This window comes from Pelobates fuscus, chromosome 2 (genome assembly GCF_036172605.1).
Source record: "Pelobates fuscus isolate aPelFus1 chromosome 2, aPelFus1.pri, whole genome shotgun sequence".
Classification (NCBI taxonomy): Eukaryota; Metazoa; Chordata; class Amphibia; order Anura; family Pelobatidae; genus Pelobates; species Pelobates fuscus.
The window spans coordinates 389,111,037-389,126,210 of record NC_086318.1 but is presented as its reverse complement, the minus strand read 5'-3'; the positions used below and the strand labels follow the sequence as shown (position 1 = coordinate 389,126,210).

Here is a 15,174-nt window from a genome sequence, read left to right as displayed (position 1 = left end):
AACACCCATTTTCTGATTATAGACCCCCTCAGACACGCTTTGAATGCTCTAACAGGATTTCTGATGTCATCCATTGTCTTTGCAAGGGGGCTGTCAGATCATACCTTACCTAAAATACAGATCTGCATATTATCCTAGGACTGTCACTGGGCAACATCATCAGTTGGTGGAATTGGATCTATTTTAGTGTTTTTTTGTTTCCCAAATACATGTATCTATAGGTATATGGTTATGAACATCTCAATGGGTCAGGAGTTGAGTATTTGCGTCTAAGGGCACAGAGCCAAAAAAAGTCAGAAAGGACAGTGCCCCCACCAATTTTAAACTTTGCCAACCACCACTGGGTGCAAATAACATGTTTGCCATCACATCATTGCATTATCATGACATTCCATAACATGTTATTACAAATGTCTACTCATATGCAGCTTAATTTTAAAATACATATTTTATATTGATCAATATCACTGTGTTCTGACTGCTCCAGCATCAAGAAAATATACTTTGAGTATTCTGAAGGTTTAGTTTTCTTCTGAACATCATGACATGATGGATGGAACATTGTTAATTGTGGTCCTTGGCATTGGTGATCTACACAACAACAGAGATCAGTTAGGCAGAACCAGCACAAAATTCCAAAAGATAAAAAAAAAAGACTGTGTAGATTGCGACAACACCACCTAAGATTACCAAATGATGTGGAGGGGAAGAAGTTAGTTGTAATTATACTTTTGTGGGCAACACATTTCATTTTATAGAAATCAACGCTAAATTGTTTGTAATCAGCATTGAGCAGATTAAGCATTCCTAAGTGGTCAGTATTGTCAGACCTAAGTTTATTGTAATGAGTGTTATACAGAACTAGACAGTGCAGTTATGTTATGCTTAAGGAGTACTTCACAATTCGTTGCCGCTAGGACAAGATGGCTCCTAAGAAATGGCATCTGACAGGTTTTTATAGGATGAAGTTTATTTATTTAAACATCTAATTCTAAGACATGTTGACCGTTCACCTACTTGTACTGAAATAGTCTGTGTTGTTAGTTTACATTTTTATAGTAGTTTTTTATTTATTTTTGTTTTACTCTTGCAGGTGACTCAGGGCAAGGAATAAAGTCATGGATCAGGGAAATCTTAAAGCAAGATCTTGCGTTTGAACACATAAAGGTTATATTCCCAACCGCTCCAGCCCAGTAAGTTTCATCAGTAAGATTTTATTTACTTTGGTTTTATAATGGTATGTTCTAAAACATAGAACATACCATGAATGTCCACTTAGTTAATGCACCTGCTATAATTTCTGTTCAAACCTCCGTTCAAACCTTCAGGTTACAGACCAACGGAATGTTAGTTAAAGGAAGTATAATCACACATATTCAAAGGAAGTATAATCACATATATTCACTTCAGTCACATCCACCGAGTAACTGATAAGAAGAAACCCTAAACAGCATGCATAAGTGTCCACCTGAGTATGGCATATTAAATACAGGTCAGCGAAGGGAAATTGAAACCCTCATTGCCCAGACATCCACATAGCAGATATCCGATAATAATAATTTAATCAGGTCCTGACTGGAATATAGAGACACAACTGTGATTTCAATCTGTTTCTGGGCAAATAATTAATCAGTTCAAAATCTAACTGTGTATTGCCTTTGTTAAAGGGATTGTCTTAATAAAATGTTAGCATTTATTTTTAATCCATGCAAAATATTGACAAAAAATAAATTAAACATTTAAAAACCAAAATAACTATTTACACACTAGGATGGGACACTTCAATCAGAATCATTCACTGATCTTATTCCATAATCTCTGCCCATCAATAGTTTATCTCCAAAGAGCAGTGCCATTCATCACTTGCATTTTGTTTTACTATTACCAAAGGAGAGGAGGCGAAGTGATTGACATTAGTTAAAATGACTTAAAAGCTTCTGGACTGTTTTAAAAAGCAGGTAGTAGGCAATTTTTAAAAGCACCAAGGTATGTATTGTAGCATTCCTCTTACATATGTTAAGAACTACAAACTTTACATTTGGGTGATGCTAAAACCGTTGTGTACATTGTTAAAACACATTTTGCACCAATGTGTTTGACCTAGTACTAAAAGCCTACTCTTTCTTTCTGTAGTAATATAAATTCTTGAGTCAAACCAGCACTATTTCTGGTTCTTTTCTTCCTATAAGTGAGGAAAGAAAAGCCAACATATTGGGTTTTTAAGATAGACATCAGTTTTTGGTATTAGCACTTACTGTTACGAAATGCTGTGTCTTACTTCCAGCTGCCTGCATCAGCATTGTACAAAATATGCAGGCATTGGTGGGAGCTGAAATGGGATGTTGGCCACGGGTTTCCCTTCTGACTTTTATTGCTGGTAAGAGCCAGAGGGCCATAAAAGTGTGCACTCAGGGCCAAAAACTGCCAGTAACTTGCAAAAATGGTCTAAGCCAAATTCTTATATCCAGTTACCAGCAAGAGAGATATTAATCACTCAATTTACTCTAAAGAACACAGAATGGTGTTGCTTAGCTGTTTTTACCGTAGACACATGGCACAGACACATTATAAAGTGCGTAGAACCTCTAACTGAGAATTCAATGCTTTTGAAATTACATTTTGTCCAAACATGCTACATATTGTTGCCAATAATGTTGAGGTTTATCAACATATGTCTGGAAGTATAATACAGATATTTTGGGAAGGTTATAATCCACAATTTATACCACAACTTTGTTTAAACTGTTTTTGTTTAGATGTTCTTATAGTTTATTAATAATTAGAATTCTTCAGTATTTAAATGTTTTCATTTTTTTTTTTTAAGACACCAGGTCTCAGTGTGAAAATTTCCCTGGGCTGCCCTCTCCCATGTGTCTCATTCCCCTCCACCCCACTTCCCCCCACCAGGTGTCTTATTCACTCTCCCTTCGCCCGTGCCTCATTCCCCCTGGTGTCTCATTCCCTCGACCCCAAAGCCCCTCCATGTGTCCCATTCCCTCTGCCCCACAGCCCCTCCATGTGTCTGATTCCCTCTGCCCCACAGCCCCTCCATGGGTCCCATTCCCTCAGCCCTCCATGGGTCCCATTCCCTCTCCCCTCGGCCCCTCCATGTTTCCCATACCCTCCTTCCTCCCAGCCCTTCCATGTGTCCCATTCCTCCTTTTCTCCCCCCTTTACTCCCTGTGTCCCATTCTTCCCTCTTCCCCTCCCATCCATGTGTCCCAAACCTTCCTTCTCTCCCCCCTCCTTTCCATGTGTCCCATACTCTCCCTCTCTCTCCCCCCTCCCCTCCCCTCCATGTGTCCCATTCTTACCTCTCTCCCCCCTTCCCCCTCCCTTCCATGTGTCCCATACCCTCCCCCTACCCCTCTCCCCCCTCCTGTACCTGGTTGGCCGCGGTTTAACAGGAAGTGCTGTCAAAGTGAGCTCTTCCTTTCAGACTGCTTGGCCACACTACACACAGGCAAGAGCTCTTCCCTCCTGCCAGATACCCGGAAACCGTGGATCTGGGCCTGTGTGGCTGTGCACCGGCCCAGAAGGTATCCATCCAGCCCACGGTTGCAGGGGTTGCGGCTGTTGCCCGGCCCCCTGGAGTGAGGGGCACACCGTGGTAGGTACACCACATAGCACAAGGATACACTGTTATGCTGTTACTCTTAAAACTGCAAGCTGAGATACCTGAGATCTGTTCAGAAAGCAGCACAATTATTTGTAGCTGTATGAAAGAGCAAACTGTGACTAGACAGTAAATAACTCGGCAAGATTCTATGATGTACATGGCAAAATGGAGAGCTCCATTGATCTCCTCTGTTGGCCATTGACTGACTGACATAACCCGACTGACATAACCCATTAAACATGATTATATCTTTTCTGACTATATTCAGAAAAAAAGAAAAGCTTGGCCTTTGATTTTCAGTAGGACCAGAAGTGCAAAACGTAATCAGGCTTCTTTTATTGACTTTCTGTTGTCCCCTCTAACTCTTAACTGTGAAGATAATTTAAAGGAACACAAAGGCCTAGCAAGTGCAAAGTAATATTAAACAAAATAAAAATGTCCCTTTCTCCTTTAAAGGTATTGCTTAATTCTCTACCTTATTATGTATTTGTCCACCTTGGCTCAATTTGTAAGCTTTTTATTTATTAAGGAGTCTATATCATTTCATTTGACTCAATGCTCCTGTACTGATTATAGTGCTAGGAGTGCTATGGCACATACCATTGTAAGTAGTCCGTTTTAGAACTGATGTTTGTATCTTGGTGTAAGTGTAAGGACGCCCAGAGTCTTTTCACTGAGTGAAAATCCATGAAACTTCAGAAAGCACCTCTAGTGGCACTCACTAAGGCAGTCTTTACACTGCAATGTAAACATTGTAGTTTTTCTAACATTGCAGGGTTAAGGGAAGAGGGACACTGCACCCAGACTTCTTCAATGAGCTTAAGTGGTCTGGGTGCCACTGCCTATAGTGTCTCTTTAAATAGCATTTTTATAATTCTTCATAAAATGTTCCTTCCTTTTGAGAGAAGAAATATAAATATTTCAATTTAGACCCTTGATTTATAGCACTAAGAAGATATTCTGCAGCGCTGCACAGTAGGTGGACTAACAAATTAATCGTTACAAGAAGACAGTTTGGGTGTACAGGAACAGAAGGTGCTGGTGGCCCTGCTCAAACAAGCTAACATTCTAATGGAGTAAAATGACACAGGAAGTAAGAGTAACATGTTTTTCATGCGTGAAAAATTTTGGTTTCTAGAAACATTTACAATAAAGATTTTTTTTTTTTAGATGACATAGTGCCCATAGCTGAGCTAGATTTTTTAATTTTATTTTTCAAATCAGCTATTTTTCTCTAAATTTTGCAATTCTGTTTTCACAGGGGTATAATTCAATGTTTAACATTTTCTATGTAAAAATCTGACCTTAAGGATCTTATTTGACTTACATTACCTAAATGGTGATTAAATGTATGACAAACTATTAGTTTGTTTAGAGGAAAAAAAAATTGCACAAAATATGAACAGTTTCTAATGGTACTTTTCTTAAAACAAAAATCTTCTGAACACATATTCTTTGTCTTTGACCGATTTCCCCCACGCAGAACAAGCTGAACAATCCCAACTGTGACTGGGATTCATGACTCTAAGCTCCGTTTACATTTGAGGTTTTTAGAAGAATTTTTGGCTGTGCAGTTACTGATTTGTACGAAGATCTTTTTCTCACCAACCAAAAGAGTCTTCTTTCAGCAAAATATACTACATTACTGTTTTTCTGGAATTGCAAAATGTTGTTGATTGACTAAAAATAGCATTATTAATGCACACTATTAAGTGTACATGATATTGCTAGTCTTGATGAACCTAAAATAAATCCTTGCAGAAGTGAGGTTATTCCATTTACAGCACTGTAGGAAGTCGGATCTATTTGTCCTTACTGAACTGTCAAGGTTATGTTATAAGGACGTTTTATTTAAAATCATATTGTATTACAATAACTAAAAAGTGGACTGACAAATATAATAACGTATGGTGCTAAATAAGAGGAATTAAAATAAATTGGCTTTCGGCCAAGTGCATCCTGAATTTTCGGTTTTGGACCAGAATTTTCATTTCAGTGCATCCCTAACAGTAACATAATCTATGTATTAAACGTAACATGCAAAGTATAACAAAAAATGTATGACCACTATATGTCAAAGTACCAACACCCACTCAAAAAGTGTGCCCTCCAAACACCAAACTAGAAATTAAACATACAAACAAGTAGGGTGTTGTAACAAAAAGTCTTCTCAAAATTGGAGATTATTCCACCTTAATAGATAAACCAGAAGAAAATCCAGATATCTAGAAAGGAAACGAGATCAACAAAGGGTAATATAGTTTAAAAAGTGTCAGCCTGCAGTCTACAGATTACACTCACGAGAGGTAAGATGAATTCAAGACAATCCTGTAAATTCCAACAGGAAAGTAGTGTCCAATTCTGAGGAAACATGTATCTTTATAACTTGCAATGGAAACAAAAGGCAAAAGATAGTGCAGATTGGAAAAATACAAAGATTGCACTTACAGAAAAGTAGTTCAAATTCAGCATGTGTCTGCATATAGCAGATCTATGTGAAGTGGAGTCCCGGGACAAACAAGCCCAAAGAGTCTCTTGAGGTTAATCCTATGCGTTTCATCTGTGAAGACAAAACGCGTAGGATCCTGAAGAAGTCTTCAGACATTTTGTTTAATTAAACGTAACATTTCACTTTAAAGCATCCATAAATTAGCAACAATTAATATTAATATCTTCTGACCCCTCTCCTTTGTGCCTCATAGACCTTCATCAGAGACTATCTATCTCTACACTTTTTTCTAACTACTGATAGCCTTTATTCATGCTCACCAAATATATAATTTGTAAAAGCAAGGAAAATTAGATTTTAGACATTAGACCGATTTTTCAAACCTCATAATATCCACAAGAAATGCAGCCGTGATTTTCCTCAAGTGCATTTCTTATTTCTTGAGGAAAAAAGCATGTAACCCTTGCATGCAAATGGACTGTGTATCCCAGACACACAGTCCTCCTTCTCTGAATTGTTTTACAATGTGAGAACTGTTTGTCATGACTGTTTCCGATCAATGTACATCTACTAGGCAATAAAGATGCATGAACTATCTCCCATGTAATGAATAGTGTTCAGAATATGCTTTATGCACATTGGTGATGCTGTTCTGCATCTCTTCTGTTAGCAAAATCCACACATTTCTCACACAAAAGTGGACATTGTGAGCAAAACTTTTAAAAGTGATCACAAAGCAGAACACGTGAATTTCTCATAAGTTGTTTTGCTGCTTAGAGAATCCCTTTAAAACGATACATCTCTGCATTAGGACACTCGGATTTTACATAGTTACATAGGCTTTCTCAAACATGTTTTTGCTGTTAATTTAAAAAACTTTTCTTATAGAATTGTTGAATATTGCATATACCTACACTTTTTTTTTTAGCAAAGCACTGACACATTTCAAAGCATTGTAGAATGAACATTTAAAACAATAATACATTTTTTGGGTGATAGAATTTGGTTGCTAAACTTTTCAACACATTGCTACTCTACCCCTCCCCTCCCCCATGCTCCTCCTGGCTGTAAATACCTTCATAAAACTGTTCTATCTCCATCTCTATTCTTCAGGCCTCATCTCACACTCCTACTCACTCATAGGAACAGCGATTGCGATTTTTTTTTTTCTCACCAATTTCCGCCCACCCTCCCCTACTCCTGCCCACCCTCCCCTACTCCTGCCCACCCTCCCCTACTCCTGCCCACCCTCCCCTACTCCTGCCCACCCAGGTTCCCCCTAAATATATAGAATGCTCCTCCAGCTGTTTAAGATTCTCACTCAATTACCTCTTCATTCCCTTTACATTTTACCAATAGCTGCTTCTCTCTGTTAACTCTTTTTTAGCCATCACCTCCAAATTTCCCCTGCTACCTTTTGTCTCAAATCCCCACAGTATCCTTTAGATTGCAAGCTCTTGGGCTATCTAGCTAAGCACTTTGTATCAAAGAGCTTCGATGGTTAGTCATCAGCAGGGCCGCCCCTAACACAGCTCAAGGTCTGGGCCCCCCTTCAAGCCTGCCCACAGGGCCCGCTTCCAAATCCCACCCACAGGAATACACACACACTAACAGATACAAATACTGAAACAGACATACACACATGCATAGGGAGATACTGACACACACATATACATGCAGACATACATACATACTGACAAACATACATATACATACACATGCATACACACACACTGGCATACATACACTGGCATACACACTGGCATGCACACACTGACATACACAGGCATACACACATACACTGGCATACATACACACATACACAGGCATACACACATACACAGGCATACACACACTGGCACACATACACTGGCATACACACATACACTGGTATACATACACACATACACTGGCATACACACATATACTGGCATACACACACACACTGGCATACATACACACACTGGCATACACACATACACAAACACGCACTGGCATACACACTGGCATACACACACACACTGGCATACACACATACACTGGCATACACACTGGCATACACACACACACACTGGCATACACACATACACTGGCATACACACACACACACATACACTGGCATACACACATACACTGGCATACATACACTGGCATACACACACACACTGGCATACACACACACACTGGCATACATACACTGGCATACACACACACACTGGCATACACACATACACACACACCTCATTTTCAACCACCCTCCTCACACACTGGCATACACACTGGCATACACACACACTGGCATACATACACTGGCATACACACATACATTGGCATACACACACACTGTCATACACACTGGCATACACACACACACACTGGCATACATACACTGGCATACACACACACACACACACTAGCATACACACATACACTGGCATACACACATACACACACACACCTCATTTTCAGCCACCCTCCTCTCATCCTTACCATTTCGTCACAGGAGGGTGGCTGGGGATGATGCGAGTCGGCTGCCTCTCCTCGCGGCCTTTCTCTCCTCCTTCCCGCGTGGAGTAAACTGGGAGGAAGTGACCGGACGTCACTTCCTCCCAGCAGCACTTGCTTTCTGGCTGCATTTTTTTTTTTTTTTATAGGGGCCCGGTTGCGCTATTGCAACGCTGACTGGGCCCCTGAAGATAATAGGGCCCATTGGGTGGCCCTAAATGCTTGGGCCACCTGATGGGCCCCATCAGCGTGTGGGCCCCAGTGCAGATGCACAATTGTCACGGTTGTCATGCCCTGATGGCGGCCCTGGTCATCAGCTTACGGGCAGGGCTCTCTCTACCTCTTGTATTTGTCTGTGCATATTGTAAGTTTTCTCCACTAATTGTACAGCGCTGTGGAATCTGTTGGCACTTTATAAATACCAGTAATAAATAAATAAAACATCCATACGTTGATACTGTACAAGGTGACTTGAAAGTATATGAAACAAAGAGGACTATCCAAACATGAGCCATTAGAGTTCACAGGTATGTATTTATTTGTGTGAGATACTTTTATAAATTAGGTCACTGAGGGTCATTACTTTTCCCCCAAGCTGATCAAGGTTTTCTTTTTCTTTCTAATTAAAGACTTATCAATCATCGTGTAGTTATCAAGTAGCATATCTTCTGCCAGGTTATTTTTATTTTGGATATTTTGTACAAACTCTTTTGTACTGCAGATATATTGGAAAAGTGATACTTGGCTCATATTTTTGTGTTATAAGCTGAAACCACACATGGGAACTGCATCTGAGGCCTTGTACCCAATAAACAGTGTGGTCCTGTGTTGACATAAAACAGATCCTCTTAAGTAATGCCTGCTACAGTTTGGTACCAGTGCACAAACAAAGAAGGTTTGTCAAGACATGCCTGTTTTTATGGCATGAAATGTAAATAATGGGAGCTTGTGTTGTCATAAGAAAACTGAATTTATGTTTTGTTTCTTTTTTGTTTTTTTCCAGTCTTTTTTCCCCCTATATTAAAAACATATGCAATTACCCTTTGAAAACCTGTTTTAGGTAGCTGAGGTAAAAAATTATCTGTATCCGAATACAACAGCCAAGGGGTGATGTTATCAATTCTAACTCCGAACATACATAGCCAGTCACAGGGTGTAAGTCTATTGCATTATTGGTTCTTTTTTCTATTATTGTTTTTTTTTTTTTTTTTATTCTTTATTTTTCATGCATAGGTTAATGTTACAAGCTTTCATGCATTGCCCCAACAGCATTAGCAAGTACCGAGGTAAACAAGATTAAACAGTCGTGGCATAGGGAACATTTGCACATTTTTGTTTTAAAAGGTTGTCAAGGAAAAACTGTGCTAGTGCTAGTCAGTGATGGCACAATATGTGATGAGAAGTCAAGCTATACTGACTGGCTATACTTGTATGTTAACTAGGAGAGACGTGCTTGAGATGCAGATTGATGAGCCTCCCCTCTGGCTGGTCCTGTGTATTATGTGTGCGATGGTAAATGTTTGTGTGACATGCACATGCTTGGCTGATCAGTAGTATGTTTCTACGTTTGAGTCTTTCCTCTCCACTTCTCATGTAATGTGTTACGTTTTGAATCTGAGCCTATAATCTGAAAGAGTGTGAGTTTGAGGGGAAAGGCCTATGGTTGCAGTGTGGCCAGCTATACATGTAAGTCATAGGACAAACAAACATTAATGGGTTCTTAGCGTAATGCACAACACATTAGAGTCACTCAGAGGAGAGAACACTTAATCCTGGGCATGTTTCGTGGCTCTCGGTGGTTAGTGCAGCCAGCGGCCGCTCCCTTCAGATGGGCAGTCCGGTTTTAGCCGACACCCACACTAGGTGCTCGCTAAGGGCTGATGGCATCCCTAGGGTTGCAGAGCGATGGGGGTAGCATCCTTCACCTTTTTGGCCTCGGGCCGACTTGAGGACCAGTATCTCTGAGCAATGAGCCTGTTGGCCCGAAGAGTCTAAGTCCTGTCTGCCGCGTGTGCGGTGGAGGGTCCTGGTCCTTGGTCGCCATGACGGTGCGGTGATTTATTCTCCATCTGTGTGGTGATCGTTGCCAGGTGAGTACTCTCGAGGCCCCCGGTCTGTGTGAGTTGGGCTTGGATTTGGCAGCGTGTCGGGGGCGTTTTGCGCCTATTTGTGGGCCTTCCATTCCTTGGCCAGCGCCCCGCTGGGCTCCTCTTTGAGGCTGTCGCTGTGTGCTTGTCACCCGCTTGTCTAACTTAGCCCAGAATGGGGCAAACAGATTGTCCAGTTGTTGGAGTGTCCCCTCCATGGAGTACGTTGTGGTGATTGAGCTGCATTTGTCCGCCATCTTAGGCGCCCCTGGGGCTTGTGGTTGCCGGTAGTATGTAGTAGGTGCCGGCTGCCCGGTTGAGTCGTGCATGCCAGGGAGGACCGGGATAGCCCCAACCGGTCCATGGGGGGGACAGCAGTAGTCGATTTTTTTTACGCCAGTTGAAGCCATAAGAGATCGGCCGTCTCTCCTCGGTCCGGTCACTGGTAGGCCGCAAAGCCTCGAGGTGGATTTGCCAGTAGAGGAGAGACCTGCAAGAGGTATACCCGGAACCGCCGACGTGTCAGGAACAGGTTTGGTGTTGCTTTGCAGCCCGGTAAGTATTTGGCTCGGTATTTTCATCAAGTTTAGTGTACCAGCTACAGGAGCTCATGTACACGTCTGTACAGCTCTGTAGCCAGGCTCCGCCCCCCTTTTATATTATTTTATAACCTTTCATTATTTGTTCTGTTAAAACATATCTAGAATACTATTCAGTTATTTTGTATGACCACTGGGCTCTGCTTCGACCAATGTGTGTTGTAGGGCAGGATGATCATCATATTGTGATATTAAGATTACGCAACAGAGATGCAATTGCACAATACAGAGCTCTCCGAGTGCACTTTGTAATGTGAACACTTAGGCTGAAAGGAAAAATATTTTTTAAATTAAAGGACCACTATAGGCACCTAGACCACTTCAGCTAAATGACGTGGTCTGGGTGCCAGGTCCCTCTAGTTTTAACCCTGCAGCTGTAAATATATCAGTTTCTGAGAAACTGCTATGTTTACAAATGGGTTAATCCAGCCTCTAGTGGCTGTCTCATTGACAGCCGCTAGTAGCGCTTCCGCGCTTCTCACTGTGAGAAGATGCTGCCGTCCATATGAAAGCATTGAGAAATGCTTTCCAATGGACTGATTGAATGCGCGCACGGCTCTTGCCGCGCATTCGGCTGATGACGTCGGAAGAGGGAGGAGAGTCCGGCGCTGGAGAAAGGTAAGAATTTAACCCCTCTTGCGCCCGGCGGGAGGGGGGCCATGAGGGTGGGGGGGGGGGGGGGGGACCAAATAACACTATAGTGCCAGGAAAAAGAGTTTGTTTTCCTAGCACTATAGTGGTCATTTAAGTATATCTTAAAAAAAAACACATCCCTATCTTTAGTATATACTGATAAGCCACAACAGACTGGTCAAGTGAATAACATTGATTATATTGTTAAAATGGCACCTGTCAAGGGGTGGGATATATTGGGCAGCAAGTGACAGTCAGTTCTAGAATTTCATGTGTTGGAAGCAGGACAAATGGGCAAGCGAAAAATTCTTAATGACCATGACTAGAACCAAATAGTGATGGCTAGATGACTGGGTCAGAGCATCTTCAAAGTCTTGTAGGTTGCTCCTGGTATGGAGTGATTAGTATCTACCAAAAGTGGTGCAAGGAAGGACAACCAGTGAACCGGTGTCAGGTTCATGGGGGCCCAAGGCATTGATGCACATGGGAGCGAAGGCTAGCCTATCTGGTCCAATTGCACAAAATAACTATTGTAGCTCAAATTGCTGAGAAACCTAATGCTCGCCATAAAAGCAAAGTGTCAGAACACAAAGTGCATCACAGTTTGCTGCATTTTGGGCTGCGTAGCTGCAGACTGGTCAGAATGACCATGTTAACCCCTGTCCACTGCCAATAGCGCCTTCAATGGGGACGTGAGCAGCAGAACTGGACCACGAGGCAATGGAGAAGAAGGTTGCTTGGTCTACTGAATCAGGTTGATGGTCAGGTGCATGTGCGTTGTTTATCTGGGGAAGAGATATCAGCAGGATGCATTATGGGAAGATGCAGGCTGGCGGATTCAGTGTTATGCTCTGGGTAATGTTCTGCTGGGAAACCTTGGGTCCTAGCGTTCATGCGGATGTTACTTTAACACTGACCACCTATCTAGTGATTGTTGCAGACAACGTACATTTTTTTCATGGCAGTGGCCTCTTTCAGTAGGATAATGCACACTACCACACTGCAAAAATTGTTCCGGAAAGCTTTGAGGAACATGACAGAGTTCAAGATGTTGCCATTGCCTCCAAGTTCATCAGATCTCAATCTTACTGAGCATCTGTTGGATGTGCTGGAAAACAAATTCAATCCATGAAGGCTCCACCTCACAACTTGCAGGATTTAAATAATTTGCTGCTAATGTTTTGGTGCCAGTAAAATAAACCATGAAGATTCTGGTTATGTTGGCGTGCACGGACCATGGCTCCGTCTCCAGCCAACAATAGTATAGAAAAAAGAAGTCCACAGATCCTTTATTACGGTGCCAAAGAAAAAGTTGACATTTCAGCCACACATGGCCTTTTTTCAACCTAAAATCTATTGGTACCTCATACCACAGGACATATTCAAAGGCCTCAATTAATCATCTTTTGGCAGCACAATGGGGACCTATACGATATCAGGCAGATAGTTTTAATGTTATGTCTGATTAGCCTTAAGCTCTATACATGCATCTTAAGTCAAAAAGTGTTTGAAAGCCAACTGTTAGTCTCTATGATCTTCCCTGCTTCTCTCCCTGCACAGAAGCAGGAAAGACTATAGAGACTATTGATTTTAAAACATGCTCTGACCCAAAGCACATGTATATGGTGGAAGGATCCTGGTCCAGTTAGGGATGAGGTTGTCCTGATTTTTTAGAAATACTTCATTGCAAAAAAAATCTACAGGGAAACCTCAGAACTAGAGGAAAAAAAGTCTCGGTATTAGAACAAAATCACACGGCATTAACCTCTTTGGAACCTCGTTGGTATGACGCATCGGCCTCTTAGATAAAGCAAACGGAGCTCCATTCTGTCAGCAAACAGAGCTCATGGGTGAAGTGAATTTTCATTTCATTTAGATTGTGTTTATTTTTTTCTGTATGATTTTAAAGAAAGGATTATTATATAAAATATTAGTTTTGAAGTGACAAGGGGATATTACCATTCAAGATTCTGGTTTGGGAGTTAAAATGCAAGTTACAGTTGTCAAAAATCCCGACAAGTTTAAAAATATGCCATATGGGATGCTCTCCCAGAGCTTTCACTTCAGCAAATGGTATGTTGTGAGCCACTATGATTTCCAAAATGCAAAAAAGATCCAGCTTTAATTTTCCCGTTTTGTCGTGTATTGCTGTATTCAGATGTAGCTAAGCACAATTTAAGGCACAATTAAGGCAATTTAAGGCAGCCTTTGGGTTCGCGATGAATGCAGTAAATACACATACAAGAAACCTTTGGTAGATAATAGCCCTGTGATAAGGCTCAAAATACACCAAATGAAATACCAATTAACTTGAATTTGAGCTACGTAGATGTCCTAAATGTAAACAATATTTCAAATTCGACATTTGAAAAATGAAATGTGTAGATATCTAATTGACATCACAAAATCCTGGCAAAATTGTAAATTGGGGCTTATTGTAATACTCAAGATATATCTAATCATACAGAAGATTTTGCAAAATCTAACCTAGGATGTATACTTTATTAAAATACATGCTTATGTGTGCAAAATGTCCAGGTCAATATATTGGAACCCGATGTGGGTTTGTTTGTTTTTTGTTTTTTTCATCGCAGGAAAGTTAGCCCAAAAATGCTGTTCACTAAATAGCATTGTAATTTCTAGGGCTTCAAAAACAATAACAACCATTTACTGACTTTGCATCATTTGAGCTCTTACCTTGTGAAAGTAAATATAGCAATTTGTGAGCGTAACTGAATTCAACAGTACCGTGGGTATTAACGTCATTTAGTGAATCAAGCCCTTTGTTTCTGTGACCTGTAATAAATATAGATACCAACATAGCAAATTTTAAAAACGTTAAGCTTGGCACATAAGGGCATTAGTGTTCTCGTTAGACATAAGTAAACCACAAAAACGTGGAAAAACTTAAATTGGTGGTAGGATGTCTACTATTAAAATGCATTCTCATGTCTGCTGACTTTTGTTTCTGTATCCATTATTTAACGTAGAGACCTACATATGAAATTTTTAACACTTTAATGTTAGTTACAGAACTAACACTTCCCTGGAAGTTGCATAATTTAATAAAACATTGGAAATAACCTATAAACTTGTGTTAACGTTTTTTTTTTTTCACAGGCTTGCTTTAAAAAAAAAAAAAAAAATGTTATCAAATATTTAGCAAGTGACATCACAGCCAGGGCACACTATGCAAATGAGCAGGAGGCAAATAGAACATTGTTTTGGTTTCTATTCTTTCACTTACTGTATCAGTGGCAGAAAATGGAAATGTTTATCGCA

At 40.7% G+C, this 15,174-nt stretch overlaps 1 protein-coding gene across 1 annotated transcript in view; it reads left to right on the top strand.

The window, feature by feature from the left end:
• Nucleotides 1–15,174, top strand: part of LYPLAL1 (lysophospholipase like 1) — a 45,920-nt gene that overhangs the window by 12,959 nt on the left and 17,787 nt on the right. Inside the window, exon 2 of the mRNA XM_063441435.1 lies at nt 1,094–1,193. Coding sequence (XP_063297505.1) covers nt 1,094–1,193 — 100 coding nt within the window. The remainder of the gene's footprint in view (nt 1–1,093; nt 1,194–15,174) is intronic.